The 23,698-nt window shown below is 36.2% G+C and overlaps 1 protein-coding gene across 3 annotated transcripts in view; it reads left to right on the forward strand.

Moving 5' to 3' along the window:
* The window catches only part of EFR3A (EFR3 homolog A), a 69,900-nt gene that overhangs the window by 41,534 nt on the left and 4,668 nt on the right, over nt 1–23,698 (forward strand). For 2 of the 3 annotated variants that reach the window (XM_081116266.1, XM_081116267.1), the window contains exons 11-22: nt 2,783–2,897; nt 3,835–3,886; nt 5,900–6,072; nt 6,771–6,846; nt 7,549–7,710; nt 8,506–8,637; nt 9,693–9,760; nt 10,689–10,816; nt 15,926–16,017; nt 20,588–20,636; nt 21,731–21,834; nt 22,345–22,394. In XM_081116266.1, coding sequence (XP_080972392.1) covers nt 2,783–2,897; nt 3,835–3,886; nt 5,900–6,072; nt 6,771–6,846; nt 7,549–7,710; nt 8,506–8,637; nt 9,693–9,760; nt 10,689–10,816; nt 15,926–16,017; nt 20,588–20,636; nt 21,731–21,834; nt 22,345–22,394 — 1,201 coding nt within the window. Of the gene's footprint in view, nt 1–2,782; nt 2,898–3,834; nt 3,887–5,899; nt 6,073–6,770; nt 6,847–7,548; nt 7,711–8,505; nt 8,638–9,692; nt 9,761–10,688; nt 10,817–15,925; nt 16,018–20,587; nt 20,637–21,730; nt 21,835–22,344; nt 22,395–23,484; nt 23,540–23,698 lie in introns of all 3 variants that reach the window. The other variant, XR_013997402.1, reaches the window with a different exon arrangement.

Consider the following 23,698-nt stretch of genomic DNA (forward strand, 5'->3'; position numbering starts at 1 on the left):
TATAAACATAAAGCAAGCAAACTCTTTTTCTACCCTCCCCCCCCCCCAACAGTTTTTCAGAATGTGTAGATCATACTTGAATGCAACTACATGAAAATTATAATTTCGAAATTATGTTGTCTTTCTGAGGTTTGGTATCTAATTTCTAGTGGTTACTAACAGTTTCTCTCATAATAGAGTCAAATATCAATTTATTCTGGAGCTCAGTCTATGCCTTTTACCTGGGTAATTTTCCTGCCTGCAAGCTACTTGTTTATAATAGTCCTTTGGAATATTTAATACAGAGTTTCTCTTCGTCATCGTTCCTGAAGTTTCATGGATGTGCACACAGGCCTTGTGCATCCGCATCCTACACCTAATTACTGAATGTGAACGCACATCCTGCCCTGTGGCAGGGTTTCATATGCACATGGCTCTCGCCTTGTGGAAGCATTTGGTTGATCTGCTTGGTGCAGTACCTCTTTTTTACCTGGTTACATTCTCATCATGTGCATAGAAATTGCCCTTATGACAGCAGAGGCCCATGTACATCTTATTCAACACACATAGTAGGGGCTTAAGATTTTTGGGAATGCCTGAAAAGGAAAAACATGGTAAAGTTCAGTATTACCGTGGAATCTCAATAAAGCAAGACATTCTAGTTATTGCTTAAAACAATTAGTGTCCGTGTGTGGTAAACCTAGCTTTTATGGTGACTTTTAAATTTGTTTTCATTATTTATGGATTTTCAGTGATATTAAGATGGTGTATCAAATCAACTCAGCTCATTTTCAGAGTCAATATAAATTGCTTTTTTGACTTCTAGTTAATTCAGGGTTACTGATTCACTTTAGAATGTTTAATTTATTGTTTCTCAGGTATTTTATTATAAAACATACACAGCAGACTCAAGCAATATTTCTGTGACATAACACATTCAGAAATAACATGTGAAAATTAAAACATGACAGAGCCCAGCCGGGCGTGGCTCAGCGGTTGAGCGTTGACCTAGGATCCAGGCGATTGGGGTTCGATTCCTGGTCAGGGCACATGCCCGGGTTGCAGGCTGCAGCCGATCAGTGACTCTCTCATCATTGATGTTTCTATCTCTCTCTCTCCCCCTCCTTTCCTCTCTCTGAAATCAATAAAGATACATTTAAAAAAACAAAACAAAAACATGACAGAAAAGAAAATGCAATGTAGCACAGAGAGTAAGATATTTGTTAAACCACACTTCTGATTTCCTCAGTATTTCCTTGTCGAAGTTCTTAGATCTTGGTAGTGAGCAGGTGAGGTGGATATTCCTGGTGGTAGGCCATAGAACAGGGATGCTGTGGCTTTTGCACTTGAAGTTATGAAGCTGTTGGCCAAGTTCTTTCGTTTAAAATAACCAAGAACATAGCTAGCTCCCTGCTGTGTTTTTTTGGGGGGTCATTAGCATTTTTATTCAGCAGTTCCAGTACAAACAGTGGGTCTAGAGAATGAATTACTTCCAGGACTGTCCTCACAGTGGGTCATGTTGGAGACTTTATGTCCTGGTCATACCAACAGACTCACTTGGAACAGAAAAGCAGTGTCTAGTTTTGTATGCTAATTAGAAACACTTCTAATTGGGTTCTTGAAAAGTTAAAAGTACCTTATAAGGAGGAAGTAGAGAGTAACAATGGCATAAGACTTGGAAATGAGTAGAAGCCCTCATCTCAGGCCTTAATATTAGCTGTGTAGTTTCTTGTATGAGTTCTCAACCTCTCTTTTCCTCACTCTCACAAGAGGAAACTGAGGCTAATAATAATAGTACCTGGTCTCATAAAGTTGTTGTGAGGTCCAAATACAAAGTAGCTTATTTCCCTAGAAATATGTGCTCCTTAATTGTTAGCTAGAATAATACATTATATGCAGATTGAGTAATATTAAGATCATGAGATATTTTTATTGCTGAAGTATGTGATAACGGGCAATGATTTTTAACCTCATGCCCAATCAAAATCATGAGTAGAACAATTTGATTTTGTATAAGTAGATTATTATTAACTCCAATAATAGAAGCTGAAGAGCTAATTTATTCTTAGAGAAATACTACAAGTCAGAAAGTTTCTGTAATGATTATATTACATTTTAAGATATGAACAAAAACAGCCATGATTTGATATGTGTTCTAATCTTTCAAAGGAACAACAAAGTTTGAAGTTTGAGTGTTAATTAAATGTAAATACTTTATGACCAGGCAGTAAACCTTCAAAAGCTATAGCAGGTAAATTTAAAATATCACAAAACCCAAGAATGCATAAGAAAAATGACAAGTAAATAAGTTATTATTTTTTAACAACAGCTGAATTATGTATGTTGAATTAACTCACAGAGTTAAACTGTAACCTTGGCCCATTGTAATAACATTCTAATACATTTAATAGTCCTAGGAAGCCAAAGTAATGACCTAATAACTTCTTTACCCAAGTGTGTCCTCATTACTAACTTCCTTACCAGAATAAGAATGTAGGCTCACAGTATATGAACAAGAGTTTCATCAGAAATATTACCAAAAGGTGTTTTTTTCTTTTTCTAAAACTCTAATTCAAATTGATGATGGTTTGCCACTGTTAACTATATGCAAAAGACTTAGTCCATTATATAAATCTTATATTGTATATGATTAAATGATTTTGATTAAATGAAATTATAATATCATTAGAGTTTAAAGACATTGTTTTACCACATATTGAAAGATTTGGTTAAAAATATAATTTTTTATTATATGGAAAAATAAACTTTTTGATTTGTAAAATTTATCTTAATATTTTTATAGGGTTTTTTGGAAGTAACCTACCAGATTATCAGAGGTCGGAAATCATGATGTTCATTATGGGGAAAGTACCAGTTTTTGGAACGTCCACCCATACTTTGGATGTCAGTCAGCTAGGGTATGCATATGTAGTTTTCCTAAGTTTTCAAACTATAAATTTCAGTTTATTCTTGGTTTAATTTCATTTTAAAGAAATCTAGAAAATGTATTGTTTCTTTATTCACTAGTAATAAAAATCCTATGGAAATACTAAATCCTAGTATTTTTATGGTACTAGATTGCTAAACAATTGAATCAGTTTTGTGTGCTTTTAGAATCAGTTTTCAGTATATGATAAATTCTCTAATTTTCTGTGTCTTCTATTGACCAGGTGGAAGGTTTGTTTAGCCTGGGTATTGCCTATATAGTATTTAGGGTAAAGCTTCAAGTTTTGGTAAAAATTGAATATTTAATGTCGGTTAGCAGGAATGTTCACTTACTCCTAGAACTGAAAGTGGTTTTAAAGATCATATGTTTTGGTCCCTTCATTTTATAGATTTGATTTGATTTTACAACATGCTAAAGCTTTAAGTTTGTGAATATTTTTGTGTTTTTTGCTACTTTACTAAGGTAGTAATAGTCTTATTTTATTTCTATTCCTTTGACCATTAGATAACCCTTTTTCCACTTGTTATTTTTAGAATCATCTGTTTTTACCTCTTTAAATAGATATATTAGTCAGTTATATTTACAGTAAATATATTCCCCAACTTACAGTATCTTTTGTGTTTTGTTATGCATTCATATAATTTAATTTTCATGTCATTACATGCATAGGTCTGTTTCCTTTGAGAGCCAATAACTTTTTAACATTTTTGTTTGAATTTGATTCTTTAACATATAACTTTAATTTATATTAAATTTAGAGTATAAAGTGAGCCATGACTTAGCTATTATTAAAATGAAATCTATTTAGCCAATATGAATAGAGTTTTAAAATCAGTAATTAATGAAATGAAGTAATATAAATGTTAATTACTATTAATAAGATAATGCTAGTATGTTGTATGTTTTAGGGATTTGGGAACCAGGCGGATTCAGATAATGTTGCTGAGATCTTTACTTATGGTAAGACATTTAAGACAAGTGAACACACTTATCCTTAAATTACTGAGGTGAAAAGAACAGCTTCACATTTTGAGTCTCTTTTTCTTGTACAGTCAGGTACTGTTTATGGTTAGCTTTTTTCTGTGGTTTATATAATTAAGTATTATGCTTTTATTTTATTTTGTTATGTTTTTACTATTTATTCCTTTTCCTGTCATTTTATTTGACACACATAATGATGAAACATACAGAGGCCAGAAAGTATTGCCGTTTGATAGATGAAGATGCCTGGGCTCAGAGACTTTGTGGAAAAGGTTCACCAAGGTCACGGAGCTAAAGAATAGAACTTGGACTTGAAATCCAGTGTTCTGTTTACATATCATGCTATTCTTTCACTTACCAAATAATGACTTCTTGTTTGGAAAATAATTCAGTTATAAGTAGCTGAAAAGGAAAAGCATACCTAAAATGTGAGGTCCTGTTTTTATTTTATGGTAATTATATGCATCTTTGATTCAGCTACACCTAGCATAATGCCAAGCAAATAGGAGCTTATTGTTTGGAATGTGCCCTTTCCATGTCAGGACTTTCAAAATTTATTCTGAACATCTTTATTGTACATAATTTCATTTTTGAAAAGAAATGTTTCATACCTAGGGAGAAGTACAGAAATACCTTATGTGATTTATCCTGTTTATGGTGCTTGTCATAAAGAAATTTTAAATTCTAATATAGCCAGATTTATCACTTCATTCCTATGTGTTTTGTTCTTTTTTATTTGTATCATGTTTAAGAACTCCTTGCCTTTTTTGATTATATAAGCACATTTGTTTATATTTTCTTAAAAAAGTTTTTAAGATTTGACTTTCTACATCTAGAACTTTGATCTGAAGATTATTTTTGTATGCGGTGTGAGATATGGATATATTTTTAATTTTTAGGTGGGTAGCAATTGTCCTCTCAATTTCTTTGTTCACTTATAAGGCCATCTCCATCCTATAATATGTGCCCAAATATAAATATTAGATGTTCCAAATGTAAATATAAATTGAAGTTACCATCTGAAATTTCATCTGGTCGTGGTTTTTATTAGATTCCCTGAGTAAATCACCTTGACCTAATCCTGATTGTACCACATAGTCAACTGAAAGAAGGTCTGTGTGGTGTGGTTAAAATGTTTAGCAGCATTTAAGTATATGCTCTTTAGAAGCTTAAAATTTAGAATATAGAGATACACTCAGAAATGTCAAATCAGCCTGGCTGGGCATGGCTCAGCAGTTGAGTGTCAACCCAGGATCCAGGCAATCAGGATTCGATTCCTGGTCAGGGCACATGCCCGGGTTGTGGGCTAGACAGCTGATCAATGATTCTCTCATCATTGATGTTTCTCTCTCTCTCTCTCTCTCTCTCTCTCTCCCTCTCCCTCTCCTTTCCTGTCTCTGAAATCAATACAGATATATTTTTAAAAATAAAGTTTTTCTTTAAAAAAAAAAAATGTCAAATCAAGTACCTGATAAACTAGTTTTCCAAACTGAAAATGTATTCCTGTTAACCTAAACTGCTTAATTTAAAAGAAAATAATAATTTACAAATTTAAATTCACCATTTTCAGCTCTCCTTATACCATTTGCTACCTAAGCTCCTTATATCCATTTAGTACTGACTACCTATCCCGTATATTCTTAACCTCTCTGACCCTCAGTTTTCTCGTATAAAGTGGGGATGCACACACCTACCTCTCAGGGATGTGGGGAGGGTGCAGTTTGTGCACATGTAGTGCTTAGATCCCTGCCTGGCACATGGGAAATGTGAGCTGTCGTTAAGTTTATTCTCCTTGCAAATGATGTTTTTGTAAATTTAGTAAAATCTTCATCAACTTACAAAATGCTTTTTTGTTTTTTCTTCAGGCTTATGTCCATACTTGTTGTTCCCCTTAGTTTATGGCTTTCATAAAACAGTTTGAGAATTTTACCAAAGAAGGATTCACGAGAAAGGTTTTTTATTTGTTTCTTTGCTCTTCCTCCCCATAATTAGGTCACCTCTGGATACAAAGCCAAGACAATTGTTACTGCACTGCCTGGGTCTTTCCTGGATCCTCTGTTGTCACCGTCCCTCATGGAAGACTATGAACTGAGACAATTAGTCTTGGAAGTGATGCATAATCTTATGGATCGCCATGACAACAGGGCGAAGCTTCGAGGGATCAGGTAGTGCACCATCTTGAAATAGACTTGATGTTTTTCAGTTTCTTCATTCATGTATTTGAGTGTTGTGATTTCTTTTAATCTAGGATTTTCAGGTTTTATTAATCCAGAGTTTTATTTAATTGATATCGAGACTATTTAATTATTAATGTAGTTTAAATAACTTTTTAAAAAATATGTTTTTATTGATTTCAGAGAGAGGAAGGGAGAAGGAGAGAGAGAGAAACATCAGTTATGAGAGAGGGTCATTGATTGGCTGCCTCCTGCAGGCCCCCTACTGGGGATCGAGCCTGCAACCCAGGCATCTGCCCTGACCAGACTGGGAATCGAACTCTGACCTCTTGGTTCATAGGTTGACACTCAGCCACTAAGCTACACCAGCCGGGCTTAATATAATTTAAGATAGCAAATGTTTGGCAGTCTTTTCAAAGATCTCAGCCACTAGTGGTCACTAGGTCCATGAATTTTTTTTTGGTTTTGCTTTAAACGTAGAAATGGCATTAGGAGTCAAGATTACTTTATTAAATTCTTAATTAAATTTGCTAATTCAGTGGTATCATTACATATAGGCTTACTTAACATGCTTATTGATATGAGTATTATATAGTTCAAACTCCTAAGTATAGCTATTGATTTGCCACATAAGAAATGATATAACTAAATGTGCTGTTCATTAAGAATGATACATTGATTATCTCTAGAATAATACCTGATGTAGCTGACCTAAAGATCAAAAGAGAAAAAATTTGTAGACAAGACACAAGTTTCATGAAAAAGGTAAGATTTATCTTCTAAAAAATAATACATGATATAAGTTAAAGCCATTTGAATAGTTAGGTAGTTTTATATTTAAGACATATGATCTTGAAATGAAGCCATACTTTATTAATATACTTACGTCAGTTTGGTTTAAGGGGAAACTGTGCAATCCCTGGGAAGTTTCTGTAACCTCTCCCCGATATCTCAGCTTTAGACTTGCCTTTGGGGACTTCATGCCAGCTTTTAGCAGAACCTGCAGGAGCTCTTCCCTGGATGAGCCCTAACATGCCTCACAGGAGACTCTTAAGACAAAGAAGCCTTAGCACATTCTCCCTCGGCCAGGTTTCCCCCATCATTGCCAAGGCTCCCATGATTCTGCCATTCATTTTAGTTTTTTCTCCTATCAATCTACAATTTGCTTTTGTCTTTTCACATTATTACTAAAAACATTTTCATTGTTGACACTAGAACTACTTCTTGCTGTTTTTATTTAAGGCTTGTTCTTCAGCTCTAATGTTAGTTTGTAGTTTTATGCTGGTATATTTGTTGATGATAATGATGGCAATACAATTTGATCATTTGATTATCAGTTTAAATTTCTCTTCCATGGTAAGTTACGTACTAAGATAGCTATTTTGTAGGGGGTTATATGCCTGTGAAATCTGCCTTTACTACAGTTTAAGCAAACTTATCTTTTTCTTCTGTCATTACCCTTTTCAGAATGGGCAGCAACTATATCGGCACATATATTTGGGCTGTAAAGAGGAAGACAATGTTCAGAAAAACTATGAGTTACTTTATACTTCTCTTGCTCTTATGACAATTGAATTGGCCAATGAAGAAGTGGTTATTGATCTCATTCGCTTAGCCATTGCTTTACAGGTATGCTTTCATAGCCTTTCCTTGAAGAAAACATTTTTATATGAAATAGACACCGTCTTTTTTAAAAATATATCTTTATTGATTTCAGAGAGAGGAAGGGAGAGGTGAGAGAGATAGAAACATCAATGATCAGAGTCATTGGTCAGCTGACTCCCACACGCCCCCTACTGGGGATTGAGCCCACAACCCAGGCATGTGCACTGACCAGGAATTGAACCTCGATCTCCTGGATCCTAGGGAAATAGACACCATCTTTAAAGTGTTGTTGCCTTTATCCCAGGACATGAATTTTAAAGGGGAGATAACTGGCTTTAAATCTAAAATACTCAAGACAATGACTGTAGTCATTTATTTTTTTTAATAAATGTTGAATGAGCATTTGACTGTTTGCTAAATATTGTTCAAGGCCCTAGGAAAATACTGTGACAGCGTGGTCTCTGTGCTCATACTTGGAGTTTAGTGGAAGATAGTCATTAAACAATATAGTTGTTTGGTTGGGGTTTAAGTGTTACATAATGAAAGGACAGTATGTAGTGAGAATATGTATATATCATGTGTATATCAGAGAGAGATATATATTTAATATATATGTACTTTTTTTCCCTTAGGAAAGGCTATTTAATTGAGAGCTTTTACTCTCCTGTAAATGGCATTTACTCTCAGAATTTTTAAAAAATAACTTCTTATGAGGTGACATTTTGTTAGCATTCCAAACTGCCTGCAGTTTTTCAGTGCAATCGTGGGGGAAACATGACTGGAGCCTAAGACCTTGTGCTGTGCTTGCTTGTGTTCAAGGATAGTGCTATTATCAACGAGGACAACTTGCCCATGTTCCATCGCTGTGGAATCATGGCACTGGTGGCTGCATACCTCAACTTCGTCAGCCAGATGATAGCTGTCCCTGCATTTTGCCAGCATGTTACCAAGGTAAGGGATTTATAAAAGTTCCTCAATTTGATTTGTATACAAAATGCCTAATTTTCTTTCAGTGATGGTTTGTTTCACTTGTGATGTTTATGTATCAAATTAAGTTAATTCTATAAAAGTATGCAGTGACTAAATTGAAACTACAGCTAAAACTACAGCTAGTATTTATATTTTCTTTGAGGCCTATTGTTTGGTTAGAATTTTTTTATGTAGTGGTTGAATAGAATACTTGATTTTTTTTCTAGAATACTTTGTGTGATTTCTTACATAATTTTTTCCTTTAAACAATTATGAATCTTAGTATCTAAATTTCCTTAAATTATACTATTTTTGTTATTGTTAGTTTTCAACCAATCTACTTGAGTTGAAAAATGAATGTGCCTCTCAGAGATTTGTTCTGAGTCATTCAACTGTATTAGGTTTTTCAGCAGTAACTCATTAAATAATTAATTGAATGGTTTAATAACATTTCAGGGAAACCTTATTTTATGGAATTGAGAGCACATTTCTCAGTCCTTGTTGAAATGTTGGATTTTAGTGCATTCTAAGAAATAAAACTCCTTCGTTTACTAAGCAAGTGTTTGAGTGAACATTTGATGCCTGCCATTAGAGACAAAGATGAGGAAAACAGAGTACTCCATTAGGTTGCTCACAGTTGAATGGAGGAGCCAGACCACGTGTGCATTGAGACTTCACCCACAGGATGCAGCAGGAGCTCAGGAGGGGCATGCTGAGGGCCTGTGCATCTGAAAAATACTGTTCTTACCCCTGTGTAATGGGCTTAATTAGATGTATCTTTATTTTTTACTACATATATTACTATATTGTCATCATGTTGTTAACTAATGAATTTTGAAAGCAACCAATATAAAAACAGAACGAACTCTCTCCGTGTGGGCTATAAACATAGTTTAAATTCCAAAATAAAGCTATGGTTGTTCTTATAAATGTTTAGTTATTTTTTCTGTTTTTTTAGTTTCCCACATTTTCATAGCAAGGTCCTGAGAAGTGAGGTTGTTGATCTTTGTTTTGTATTGTTTTTGGATATTTTTCAGGTTATTGAAATTCGGACGATGGAAGCCCCTTATTTTCTGCCAGAGCATATTTTCAGAGATAAGTGCACGTATGTCAGTCCTTCACATTTTAAGGATGGGCACCGATGAGAAACCAATCAGTAATGATTCTAAAGGAATAAGCCATCAGTAGAATGATTTTCTGGTGTTTTATAATGATCATGTTTTGTGTTTCTGTTGTTTAATTCATCTTCTTTCTCTCGCTGTAGAAGTTCTTATATGTGATAAGTATAGGCTTATCCCTTTTTATCAGATCAATCTGATAAAAAAAATATCTTTTTAATATGGAGATATCTCTCTTAAATATAGCATGTTCTCATATAAATGAACAGTCCTTTAGGAGAATATAATATCCTGTTCAAGACTTTCGGTAAATAGATAACAATACTCATAAAATTGTGAGAGAAAGAATGTATTAGGGAAATTAATAATTTATACCCTGCATTCTTTCTTGCTACCCAAACAACAACAAAAAAAAATGAACAATGTATTCCTGCCATTTTTGGGCTCTGAAAGTGGTTTACTATTGAAAGCATCAGCATAAGATAAAATCAAGCAGTTTGAAAGTGAAACTTCGATTGGGCAGCTGCTTCCTGTCACTTAGCTGGCTGGTGCGATTTTTCATTAACTAGCATAAACTGCATTTGTATTTTCTTCTCTCAGTAGATTTTTAATTAGTATGAAAGTGAAAGCTGAATGTAGTCCTCTTTATCATTTAACGTGAATACCAACAGAATAATATGATGCTTACCTCACCACTCACCATCTGAATGCTACTCACAGCGGAATGGTTAATAGAGGGACCACATACTTTGTGCTTGTAAAGAGCCCAAATTAGTCCTCTAAAATTACTATGTCCATTACTAATTACAGTTTATTTATAATAGTTAGGCTTTGACCTAGAATGTTTGCATGTTTACTTATTTTTCTTGGTAATTTAAATAGCATTGAATGACTTTTGTTTGATCAACCTGACAGGCTTCCAAAATCTTTGGAGAAGCATGACAAAAATTTGTACTTTTTGACCAACAAGATTGCTGAGTCACTAGGTGGAAGTGGCTATAGTGTTGAGAAACTGTCAGTGCCATATGTACCACAAGTCACAGGTAAGAGGAGGGTGATTAGACTCTTGTTCTAATGATATGTTTCAATAATTTTTCCATGCTCAGTTAGCAATGACAATTAATTGCTTGTGTACTTACTATACCACAGCTTTTTCAGATGTTTAAGGGTGTTTACTTATATTTTTAAATTTCCCTTTTGCAAATTGTTAGTAAATCTCTAAAGGTATATAGAGGGGTGAGCAAAAGTAGGTTTATAGTTGTGAGTATGCTAAATAATTTATTCTTGTATTATTATTTATTATTGTATTTATTATTATTAACCTACTTTTGCCCATTCCTGTATATGATTTTATTATGAACAAATTGAGTCTTCAAGTGATTATCATTGTCATACTAAATAATAATACACTTCAAACAAGGAAAATGCAATCTTTCCTTATTAACCAATATTTAACTTACGGAAATCGGTGAACATTGTTTTATTGGTTGATTGTGTTTATTGAGCTTAATGAATTAGGCAACTTTTGTCACTCGAAGGAGTGCAGATCATTTGCTGTGCAAAGAAATCTTCAAACTTTTGAAGTTAAGAATATGTTTTCCTGTATGCACTATATATTTCCTTCTGTGCTTTTCATGGACCGCAGTAATTCTGTTGTGTTTCAAGGTAAAACTGCTGGTGTCTTACATTCAGTTTTTACTTTAGAAACTAAAACAATGTCTTCTGCCTTCATTTTCACTCTGCGATTGTGTAAATATAAAATTTGGTAGAACTAGTTCTTCCTTTGGGGATATCTCTGTTGTATGAGAGAACTGTTTGATTTCAGTTAGGTGGTTTATGTAATAATCACTGAAAGCAGCGCAATCTTTGTAAATACCTATCTTTTTTATAATGTGGATCTAAAATATATACTTTTTTTACAGTGATAGTTGTTTATAATAGTCTGAGATGTTAATGAATTCTTTTGCATTTTATTTTAAATTCTGTACTATAAAAGATTTTATTCATGAATTCCTAGGGGAAATAAAAATGTTAAGAGTAAAACTTTAGTAAAGGATTATAATTCTAAAGACTTTTAAAATATTTCATTCTTATAATTTGGATTTAGCTCTTTTTCCTTCAGGCAAAAAACCTCATAAGCCCAGGCACAAGTCCAAAGGTAAATCCAATGTCAACCTGGCTGGCCCTTTCCCTCCCTGTCCTCTAGGAAAATAGCTTAATAAAATGTGCCTTTTAGTAAATGGAGCCAGTGCCTGTATATTTTATATACTTACAAGTTCAGTTATTATTTTGCTCTGCCTTCCTCATAGCTATAGTTTATTTCCACTGCTTATTTCCTTTGACCCTGATCCTTTAACTCTTAACAATTTTTAGTAAACATTCTGATGCTTTTTTAACAGGAGGTTTGCTCTTTCCCATTTTTTCCACTCCTGAAAAAGATGTATTCCCTTTCTTATGCCTCTTTATCACTGACTGGAAGAATCTGGATATTTCCATATTTGAATATATAACTGCAGAGAAATCTCTTAGTCAGAGTAAGATTTCTCTGACTTATTAAGACTGGGGTGTTTAGAGCAGTTCATGTGCATGTGCCCTGATGCAGTGATAGATACTTCATGGGATCATCAGCCAGGCATTATGTTTTTCTTTGGCTGTGTAACATCCGATACTCATTTTGAAAATTAAGAGATATAAGAACATTAAGCTGAAAGAAAAAAGCAAAACACATTGAAGTCATTGTGTGTTGTGCATACGTAGAGATTAGATGTATGTACAGAAGTCGATCTAGGTGTATACACCATGATCAAGATAGCACTGCTGTTTGCTGGACACGGGCCTTGTGCCGGGCACCGCCCTTTCTGGTCACTTTCTCCTCTAACCTTTTACCTTTGTTTCCAAATGAGGGTAGTGAGGCTGAAACGAAATAAATAATTTGGTTATTTTTATTTCATGATTTTTGGCTTGTTTTTATTCTGTAAATACAGAGGTTGGCAGAAGTAGGTTTACAGTTTATTCTTTTATAATTTACTAATTGTTGTATAATTTATTTGTATTATAACTATAAACCTACTTTTGGCCACCCCTGTATGCATTAGTTCTATGGAATTTTGTGTTTTTCTGTAGGACCAAAAAAGTTACCTGTGTGAGTAGTATCAGCATTAAACTAAGACATTCTGAATTTTGTGTAGATAAGTTATTTGTGAAATTCCATTTTTCCTCAGTTAGCTTTTAAATGGATCTCAGGGGTATTGCAGCCCTGGTTACATTTATGATTTATTATTTCCAGTTAAGTCAGTTTCTGTATCTTATTTTTAAATAGCTGTAGAAAGTTATATTGAGTAATCTGTAGTCTGTGCCACGCCTGCACTCAGACTATTTTCTCTATTCCTTTGCCATCTGAATGCAGTTGTTTGCATTACATGTCGTACACCAGGTGGCAACAGAGTATCTCTGGAGGAAGTGAGGCTCAGCTCTCAGTATTGCTTCTGAAATCCAGGCTCCTGTTAACCAGAAGCACTGAGGAGTCCCACTGTACACAGCAGACACAGGAAGGAGGAGGGAGGGGTTGGAAAATGGAAAGGATACAGTAAGCAGTGTCTGGGACTACCCCAGCCCCACTTAGGGAAGGGAAGCAAGGGTTGCCCCAGGGGTGTATAGTGAGATACTGAGGTGGCGACAGGGGCAGAGGCAGGGCAGTCACAGAGGGGCGGTGCTGCTGCATTTCAGCAGGCTTGGCAGCGCAGCTCAGGAGCAGACGGAGCCGGCCTGTGGGAATGAGCATTATCTCCCATGAGCTCTATTTTAGAAACCTTGTGTTTGTGTAAATGTGCAAGGTATATAGCTGTACCTGGGCTTTTCTTCTGTCACCTGTAAGATGGCGATTATATAGGTCAAAAGAAAAGGTGTTCTGAGAATGTAGGGTTTCCTGTTTAAGTTTATTTTCTTCCCTTTTAAAATTTTGAGGCTTTTTATATGTCTCTCCTCTGTACTTCCCTTCTGTTCTCATTAATTCTTGCCTCCCAGTGATTGCTTTCCTGCCCCATAAGTGTTTTCCTTTTTATCTTAGGTTTCAAGTTGACTCTTTTCTGCAACTCATCAACCTTTGTATGTTAAGCTGGGCATTCTTTTATCCTGGTCTTTGTAAAGCAGGCTATTTATCACTCATTTTGAGTTCTGGGGAGACCTTGGAAGTTGGCCTGCTTAGAGCATACAAGCAAGTCAACAGTGATGACCACATACTCCTTGGTAGCAGTTCCATTAATGTCATTATGTTTGCTAATTTATATCAAAGCACATGATCATGGAGGAGAAACAAAGAATGCAGTGTCTTAGGTGAACTCAGTAGTAGCCACATGCAGTAAAAGAGTAACCTGAAAACTATAGCAGAGCACTGTGTAGTAGCAGTTTATCACATGGAGCATGTGCCTGTTCTGTACCTCCAGCCGTCACAGAGCAGAACCTGAGGGACTCCTGTGTGACAGACACAAAGTACATCAGTCACTGAATTTCTGGTATGGTTGGGGTTTAGTAGAAGGTAGAAAGGTGATAATGACTGAAGGGAAGATCCATCATAACTGGTAGTGAACTTCTGTAGCCAGAAGAAAGAGGGATAAGTAGAAATAACTGGAGCGATAGTTAAGATTTTTAAGGAAGGGATATGCTCTGGCCTTGAAAGAGTTTCCAGTAGGCTTGATGTCTGTAGGAAGGTGTGGGAGGCAGGGGTGCTGCAGCAGCTCACACATGGGAGAAAGGTACACGGGCTTGACCACCACATCACGTGAGGGCAGTTGAAGTTACTGTTGTAAGATCCTATTTGAGAGGCCAGAACGTCCGCCTTTTTAATTTCATCAAGCAGTGGGTAGAATTGCTTGGGGAGTGATGGGGCCCGTGTTTAAAGCAGCTTATAACATGATGGTGGCATATAGGGAAAATTGTAGAAAGGTCTGTCATCGGTCAGATGGACTGGGTAGCTGGCTCTCAACCAAGGGTGATTTTGCCCGTCCCAGGGGACACTTACCAGTCCTGGAGACATGTTTAGTTATCACCACTGGGACAGGCCTACTGGCATCTGGTAGGTGGAAGCTAGGGATGCTGCTAAACATCCTTCAATACGCAGAACAGCTCCTACAACAACAGTTACCTGGCCTAAAATGCCAGTAGTGCCAAGGTTAAGAAAGCTATCTAAGTTAGGCTGTGATGACAAACAGTCGCAGGTTCTTCTTGGTTTAAAACAGTGAAGATTTACTTGGTGGTCAGACCGTGCATGCCTTCGCATCATCCACATCTGGAGTCCAAGCTGATGGAGCAGCCACACTCAGGAACATTGCTCATACTTTATTGTCCAGAACTAGTTACATGCCCCTCCTAACCACAGGCAGGCCAGGAATTGCAATCCTATTGTGTGCCCAGAAAAAGGGTAAACTACCAAATCCCATTAATAGCATTAATTACTAGTATGGAAGGCAACCTGGGAGAAGGGGGTAGCCAGTCAGAGAGCTGGTTTCTTTATCCTTGCCACCTTTTGGTTCTCCATTCTTTTTTTTTAGGTTTTTATTTTTTTCCAATTTTCTTTAATTTTATTTAATTTATCTTTATTTTTTAAAGTATTACAGGTGTCCCTTTTTTTTCCCCTTTGACCCCTCTACCCTGCAACCACAACCTGGAGAAGATTATGCTAAGCGAAGTAAGCCAGGCAGAGAAAGACAAATACCATATGATCTCACTTGTATGTGGAATCGAAAGAATGTAATAAACTGATGAACGGAATAGATTTCAGTGACAGAGAAGCATGGAAGACTGACGAATCTCAGAGGGATGGCTGGGGTGGGGAGAGATTAAACAAGAATTTCTGCTCATCTATGGATAGCCCATGGACACAGACAGTAGTGTGGTTCTTCGTTCTTTACTCTTTCAGTAGAATGAAATCACAGTGTATACAAAATGGGATTAGAAAGATAGAGTGGTGCCAGATTATTAAATAACTACGTCACGAAATTTGTAGGCCTGAGGACACAGTGCTTTTGTATATTTAGAAAAAGCAAAAATGACACACTGTCTTAATTTTATGAAAGTTTTTGAAACCTGAAATACGTAGTTTATAAATGACATGCCATTTCTAACTGGCATATAACAGGGAAATTTTTTTATTTTAGATGAAGATCGACTTTCTAGAAGAAAAAGTATTGTGGACACCGTATCCATCCAGGTGGATATTTTACCCAACAGCATCCATTCTGACGATGTGGTAAGTTGCTGAAACTTTAGGGCACAGTACTGTCTTGAGAGCCACATCAATTTAAAAGAACTTTTGCTCCTCCATGCTTTCAAATAGGAGCAAATGCAACTTTAAATTATCCCCAAATCAACAATTTCTATTTAGTAGAGATTACTCTGATTTAGCCTTGACTTGTAATTTATTTTACTAAACTCATTTCAACTATTTATAAAGATACATAAGTGTAATATGTGTATATCATTGTAATTTAGTGTAATAAGAACTGTGAAACAGAACCAAGTAAGATTTTTTTATAAGTAAGAAATGTCACATATGGCCTGTTACTAAATTAAGAGGCCTCTAGATACTATTAAAGATTTATGAAACAAATTACGAGAATAAATGGAATTAGACATTTCACGTGAAGGCAGATGCTCACAACTTTTAGAAAGTTTCAAAACTTCATCTACGAGGGATATTTCTTTATCATTTTAGATAGTAAGTATATGAATGTAATGTAGGTGAAGCTGTCTCAATGACCTGTAAGACTGTGTGACTTACCTGAAACCTCAAAGATTTAATGCTCTCCTCCTGTTTCAATAGAGCACAAGAGTGTACCCTCCTGAGTTATAGGAAGAAAAGCAGCCAGCACTCTCTGGACTTGTTCCACACAATCACCAGAGACTTTTTTGATAGTCGAGTAAAAATGCCGCAAAACCAGCATGTCAAGTCAGCCTCCTCCTTGTGGTCTTTCATTGTTTGCCTTCCTAGGTATCTCATTCTCATTTGGTACAGTATAAATAATTAAAAGAATATCCATCTAAGAAAAGGGGAAGGAAGTTGTCTGAATTCATGCTTTCTCAGCCTCCTCTCTCCTCCCCATCCCAATCATCGCCAGTGAATTTGTCTTTAGGAATTAAAATGATTTGATGGCCAGGGCACAGTCGACTAACTTACATCTTCTGTGCTGTTCATCTTTCCATTATGTAGAACTAATCAGTTTTATTAAGAAATGGTCGGCAGAGCATCAAGTGGCAGTCAGTGTTCATCGTGGAACTTAGGGCATTGAGATTGGTTGAAAGTTTCTTGCCAATCTAAGGATCCAGAAAAATCATCTTTCCAAAATTCACCTCTTCCAAGCCATTCTAATTTCTGTGCTCCTTACTAGTAAGGAGGGTATCTTGCTAGCTCTGTTTTTGAATTGTTTTCATTTCGGCTCTATTACGTTTAGAGGGAAGAAAATCATCTACATCCTTAATTTATACACTTTACTTTGTCAAGAGTACAGCATATTTTATTGACTGGTATTATTCTACTTTACTTTTGTTAACCATACTTATTTGTTTTAAAGATACATATAAAGCACTTCAAACTGTTGTAAACAGTCCTTCTTCAGAAAATGAACTGAAAAGACATTTGCATACAGACTTAATGTAGGAGGAAGATTCTCCAACATGAACTTCACATTAAAAGTCCATTAATACATTTGTTAACTTGTTAAAGATTCTTTCTCTTTTCTATAAGTCCAAAGTCAAGTATACCTCCCGCTGAGCTTTTGAAAAGTTAAGTAAACAGTTTACTGTGAGATTTCCTTGGGCACATTGGAGTGTCAAACCTATTTACCATTATGGACTCTGGTTTTGCATATTAGGAATGATTGTTCAAATGCCAGAAGACAAAATAAATTACCTTTTAGGCTAGAACTAATCCATTTCATGGTATGGACAGGAGAAACTTGGATCAGTTAGGTAGTCACCAGTTAATGGTCTAACAGAATATCAAACCATGAATAAGTACATTAGTTAATGGTGGATTAGGTAAAATTGCTCATTTCAAAAACGTTATTCCTATATTTGATCAAAATTTGAAATTTTCCATACATAATCCCAGTTAGTCTTCAGAATATCTGATATCTGCTTTTTGGGTTTATAACTTAAAGTCAGAAGATTGTTTAGATGGAGATCATAGCATACATGTGTTTTCTCTATATACAACTCAAATTGTTACTATAATCTGTTGCAATACCTGGTCCACTTGAGGTATGTCAGTTCCAACACTTGCTATTCAAACTTTAGCTTACTATGAATCACTTAGTGAGTTTTTTCTAAAAATTGCCATTTACATATACATATATATATTTATACTTTTATATATATATGAGCTTTTTCTAAAAATCTTTATATATGTTTAATTAATTCAAGAACATAAATGGCTAAAATGTAATGGAGGCATCTCTGCTTCCTGAAATAAAATTACCAGTTGAGTAACAGACTCAAGCACTGTAGATATGACTTGATCTCTGGTGCTCTCTCTCAGCACTGTTGGCATGATTGCTGTGCATAATGGATGTGAGATTTGAAATCACCACTCAGTTCTTCTCTCTAAAAGGTGTAGTAGTCAGTGCTTAATTATTTGGGAGATTGGATGGGAGGTTATGTATATTCAGTTTTTCTTTTTACAAAATTAAGCAATGGTTGACTGAAAAGGATTGTTGTTTATCCTAGGAAGAGTAACAAATCTATTTTATACATACAGACTCCTGCCTTTTCCCCAAATATAACTGAAGATTACCTGCATGTGTGCTAATAAAACAATAATTCTAACGTCAAGTCAGTATTAGTCAGAACCTGCTGTGCTTGGTGCTGTAAAATTACTGAGGTGTCAGTGGAAGTGACATAAGAACTAGTCTGATTGGAAAAGATGAATAGCAGATTTTACGCAGGCCAAGGGTGTTGTACAGTCGAGGTCCGAGTTATAGATTGCAAACAAGGCAAGTGTCATCAAGTAAAAGGAACGTGGAGACTCCTGGGATGGTGCCTTTGCCCCATTTTCCAGTAGCTCCAGCATACCAGGTGCAGAATGGGAGCAGATTCTAGTTCAGTTGAGCACCAGATGAAGTAGGTGGCTTGTATGTAGCTGCTACCTTGTATGAAAAATGTGAATCACTAAACACTATTACAAAGCTATTGTGTGGTTTTTTAAAAATAGGATCCACAAAACAGAATCTTGGGAAACAAGATTGAAGACAAATTATAGGGCTTTGTATGTAATTAGATAAGAAGGAGTGGAACACTGACATTCGGGCAGTGTCGTTTCAGAGCTAGGCTTTCATACAGTGAATGCGAGAAGCGTGACGAGGCAGAGAGGCCACCTAGGAGTTCCTTGTAACAGCTTGGACTGGGGCTCGTGAGGACCTGTTGGATCCAGGCTGGAGAAGAGGAAGAGGCAGAGGAGCAGGAGTGCCCATCTGCAGGCAGGTGGAAGGACCAGCAAGTGACTGGAAGCGAGTTAGAGAAAAGAGGTTACAAACAGGACACGGGCAAAGTGACTGGTGTAGGTGCTAAGAGACTGCGTCATAGTTACCAGAATTGAGAACAGGAAGAAGCGTGTCTAAGTGAAGTACATAGTGTTTCACTTACCAGACTGAACAGGTAATAAGTAAAAATCTCCAGCATTCTTTCTTCTGGGCGATATGGTTGTTTGTCAGAAGTCTAAGGCTCCTAACCAGTTGCAAGAACAACAGTTGTTTGGTTTCTTTTTTTTCAGTGAGACTAGATTGCTTCTAGGTACAAATAATTGACCAGCCACAGCCTAATCTTATATATCTGCTCCAAATATCTAGAACAAAGCAACGGAAGATTCCCAAGTTTAATCTGACTTCAACTAGAAATGTGAACCCTCAGTAGAAAAACTGAGGCAGTGGATCTGTTGCAGCTAAAGCCTTTGTATTGCAGAGAAGCTCAGGTGCAAAGCATGAAGCCTTTCACTTTCATTAGTCTTGCTGCCTTAGACTTAGCAAACGAAGCTCATGAGCTAAAATTAGGGATGACCAGAGCCCCAGGCAAGTACTCGCGTACCATTTCTTAATTTTTATTCAGAGATAATGTAGTAGCTGGATATATATGCCTCCTGATAATGTGCTGGTATCTTACAAAGAACATTACTGACTTTTTTTATCATAAAGCAGTTGATTTCATACCTTTTACATATCTCAGAGCAAGAGAGAGATTTGCAAACCCCAAGGTAAAGGGTATTTTTGGAGGGTAAGACTTGGTGGTTGACCTTAGAAGATCCAGAATGTGATTATTTTAAGCTGTTAATTAACTATACTCATCGAACACTTCCCAAAGTAGTGATTCTTGCTTTTCAACCATTTAACATTTTACATGATTTCATTTTTTATTTGTAAACTGTATGAGGTGCCAAGATTATACAGCCTACGGAGTACTTAGTTTTCATTTGTTACTTGGCTGAAACTTTGTGTATAATCTCAGCCTTGCATGTTTGCAAGCACTGTTGCCCCACGAAGCAGTGCAGTCGGGGCTCAGGTCTGGTTGCCGTCCACCACTGCAGGTTGGTTCCACTTCCGCACTGTCGGGTTGCCTCGAGGATGTGAATTCCGCCAGCCTAATGCTAGTCTGTAGACTTGTTTGGGAACTGCTGTGGTACACCATTGTCACGTTTGTGGAGTATAATCATAAATCAAGCCAACACGAAAAAGAAAAAAATTTGTAAAATTCTTATATGACTTGTAACTAGGTGAAAGTATTATTTATGTTGACCTTTCTTAACTATTTTATTTAAAATCACCTTTCTCTAGGTTAGTAATACTGAAGAAATTACCTTTGAAGCATTGAAGAAAGCAATTGGTGAGATTTTTTTGTATTTATTAACTATTCCTAGTATTTTGATAGCTTATCTTTATCTTAGTACATGTTTATATGCCCGAATAAATAGAGGCAGCATGAAAAATATACTGTTGATTTCTATATAAATATATCATTGGTTTATTTAGCTACATTCTTTAGGCTTTTACAACTGTAAAAAATCAGAGTAATATTTTATACAAAGATAAGTGAAGACTACAGTCAGTTCAGCCTGGGTATGAAGTTTGGCTGCAGCATTTCTAGCTGTGTAATCTCGGGAGAATGTGTTATTTTTGCTGCCTCAGTGTTTTCATTGATAAAATAGCAAGGACTGACATGGCACTCGATTGTGCCTGCTGACATTCAGCCAGCTCCTCTCTTTCACCCCATTACAGACACACTTCTTACTAGTCTCTGTGCCTGTTAAAAAACACTCTGTTATTTTTCCCAGTGGTTCTGAGTTTTCATCCTGTTTCTCATATGTTCGTGCAGCCTGCATGCTGGCCACCAAATAAGGGTGGCACTAAAATGCACTGTGATATGCTTGCATAACTCTAGAAAAGTCTGTCCAGATGAAGGAAAATAATTATCTGTGATGAGGTAGACATTTATTATTTTACTGTATTACAAACTTTGGCCAGACCACACATCATCTCAAGATAAAAACTCACTTTTCTGATTGTGGTACGTGGAAAAGGCTAATGCAGTTGGTTCTGTACTATGCCACTCGATACCAAGGTGAGCAGATTTTCACGGCAGCGCCTCAGCTGTGCAAGCGTGTCACCGGTGGTCAGGGACTCACCCTTCAGGAAAGAAGTGTCGTGCTCTGCCACTTTGGTGGAGAGACAGAGCTAGTCTATGAAAAGGGGTCTTGTGTAGTTTTAACCCTTAGATTTTTTAAAAAATTGTATACGTGTTGCTTTCTAGTCGTAACTAAGACACTTCAAGCATGGATATCTTTTGCTTTTTTCCGTATAAAAGGAGTTCTGTGACTTATGTCTCATTTGGGTTTTGAGGTCATTTTCTCTCATGGTCATTGGCGAGGTTCTGTGAGATTCTGTCTTGCTCTTAACGGGTCTTTATAAACATGCACATAGATACCAACGGGATGGAAGAACAGGAGAAGGAAAAGAGGCGCCTCGTGATAGAGAAATTCCAGAAAGCACCTTTTGAAGAAATAGCAGCACAGTGTGAATCCAAAGTGAGTGACTAAATGCCAAAGGGGAGGGGGTGGAGTGTGGTTTTGGGGAAACTTTCTTGCTAATTGGTTGGTGGATTTTGTCTTTAGGCAAATCAGCAGAATACAACATGATGCATCCCATAGGGACTGAGACACTGAGAACATAGATAGCTATGAGTAAAATAATTTCTTTGTGTTATATAAACTGATGCAAATGAGAGATCCCAAACTACATGTTAGTGATTGATGTTGCTTTCATACTTTCTTTGCAGTGGTTTCCAATGCTTTTGCTGTGGGTATTTAATTTTGTGTGTCTATTGGTTTGTTTTTACAAGTGAGACTAGGAAAGGAATAAAAGAGAAATTTTACGTTATATGAGACAGAAAAGTCAAAACATTAAAGCATTCTGTACCATCAGCTTAATAGTTATGGTGATGCTTTGTCTTTTAAATTGCATTTTTAAATTGTATTATTACATACGAGTATTTGGAAAACAGTAAGTTCATTCTTAACATTTTTTCTCTTTTGTAGGCGAATTTGCTTCATGATAGACTTGCTCAAATACTGGAACTCACCATACGGTAAGGGTTTTGTTATTTGTTACTACAACAGCAATAAAACAACAAAATACAAACTGTTAGCCCCATATAGGCTTGTGGCTGATTATGTTTAAATAATTAATGTTTTTCATTTAGAGTAAACACGAGATCGTGCAGGTACCTTTGTCTTGTTAGGCATTGTCTTCACTAGACAGAGTCTTTGACCATTTCTTGTCCAGGGGTCTCCTGGCTTTTCTAGCTGTCCTTTAGAATGTTCCTAAAAGGATAGCTGGGTAATTTGGAAGACTCACACCCTAATGATATGCTGAACTAGGCAAATTTCTCCTATTTTACTATTTTGACCTGCAAAAGCTACAGTGTTTAATGGTTCGACCTCATAGTTCTTTCCAGGGCAGTAACAAACTTTGAGATTTTCTAAATCATAACCCATTATAAGTTGTTTTATGCTCTAAAACATATGGTATCTAACATACTTTGGTTACTGTGTGTCCGTCTGTTATTAAGTAATGAAGCACATGACAGAGGGAGAGGCAGACTCCAGGTTTCATCCAAGGAAAGCTCTTCTGCCTGTTCTTTATTGCTTAGTGTGGAAGCTGCCTTGGTAGGAAATGGGCCGTAGAGGATCCGTAGATAGGAGCCATGATTCTGTACCTCGTTTCTACATCAGCCTTAGATTTTGTAATTTCTAGCTTGATTAACAAAGACTGTTTTGCTTCAGTCCCAATATCCTGTAAATAGAAGAGGCAGATACAGGCTGTAGTCTGCTTGTTTTTTTATTTCAGCCTTTCTTCCTCCCTCATAGGCAAAGCATGTTTTCATCAGTGTCACATCTTACCCTAGCATTTCCCCACCATTCCTGCCAACCCCCAGCAAGCTGTGAATCACTCATTTACACAGTTTCAGAACAGAGAATGGGAATGAGAATGGGACTGAGATATGCAATATGTGATATACTTTAGATTCAGAGAAAATTGCCTTTCTTTGATGCCTATTAGTTGTAATAGTGAACGTCTATTATGTACTTGATCTTGTGCTGTGTACTTTGTTATTTCTGCTAATCCTCACCCCAGCCCTGCAAAGTTAGGTAGATGCTATTTTTTTCATTTTCCAGGTAAAGACACTGAGGCTTAGAGAAGTAAAGTAACTTGCTGCAGTTCATCCAGCTAGTGAGTGGAAAATTCAAAATTCAAATTCATAATCCATGTTCTTAAAAAGAGCATTGCTAGAGACCACCACCATGTTACATTTAACCACACTGTCATAACCATGTAGATTTCGTATTTTAGAATAAGTGTTATGACTAATTGTTTCGTTGATACTGAAAC

Source organism: Miniopterus schreibersii, assembly GCF_964146895.1.
Source record: "Miniopterus schreibersii genome assembly, chromosome: 17".
Taxonomy (NCBI): Eukaryota; Metazoa; Chordata; class Mammalia; order Chiroptera; family Miniopteridae; genus Miniopterus; species Miniopterus schreibersii.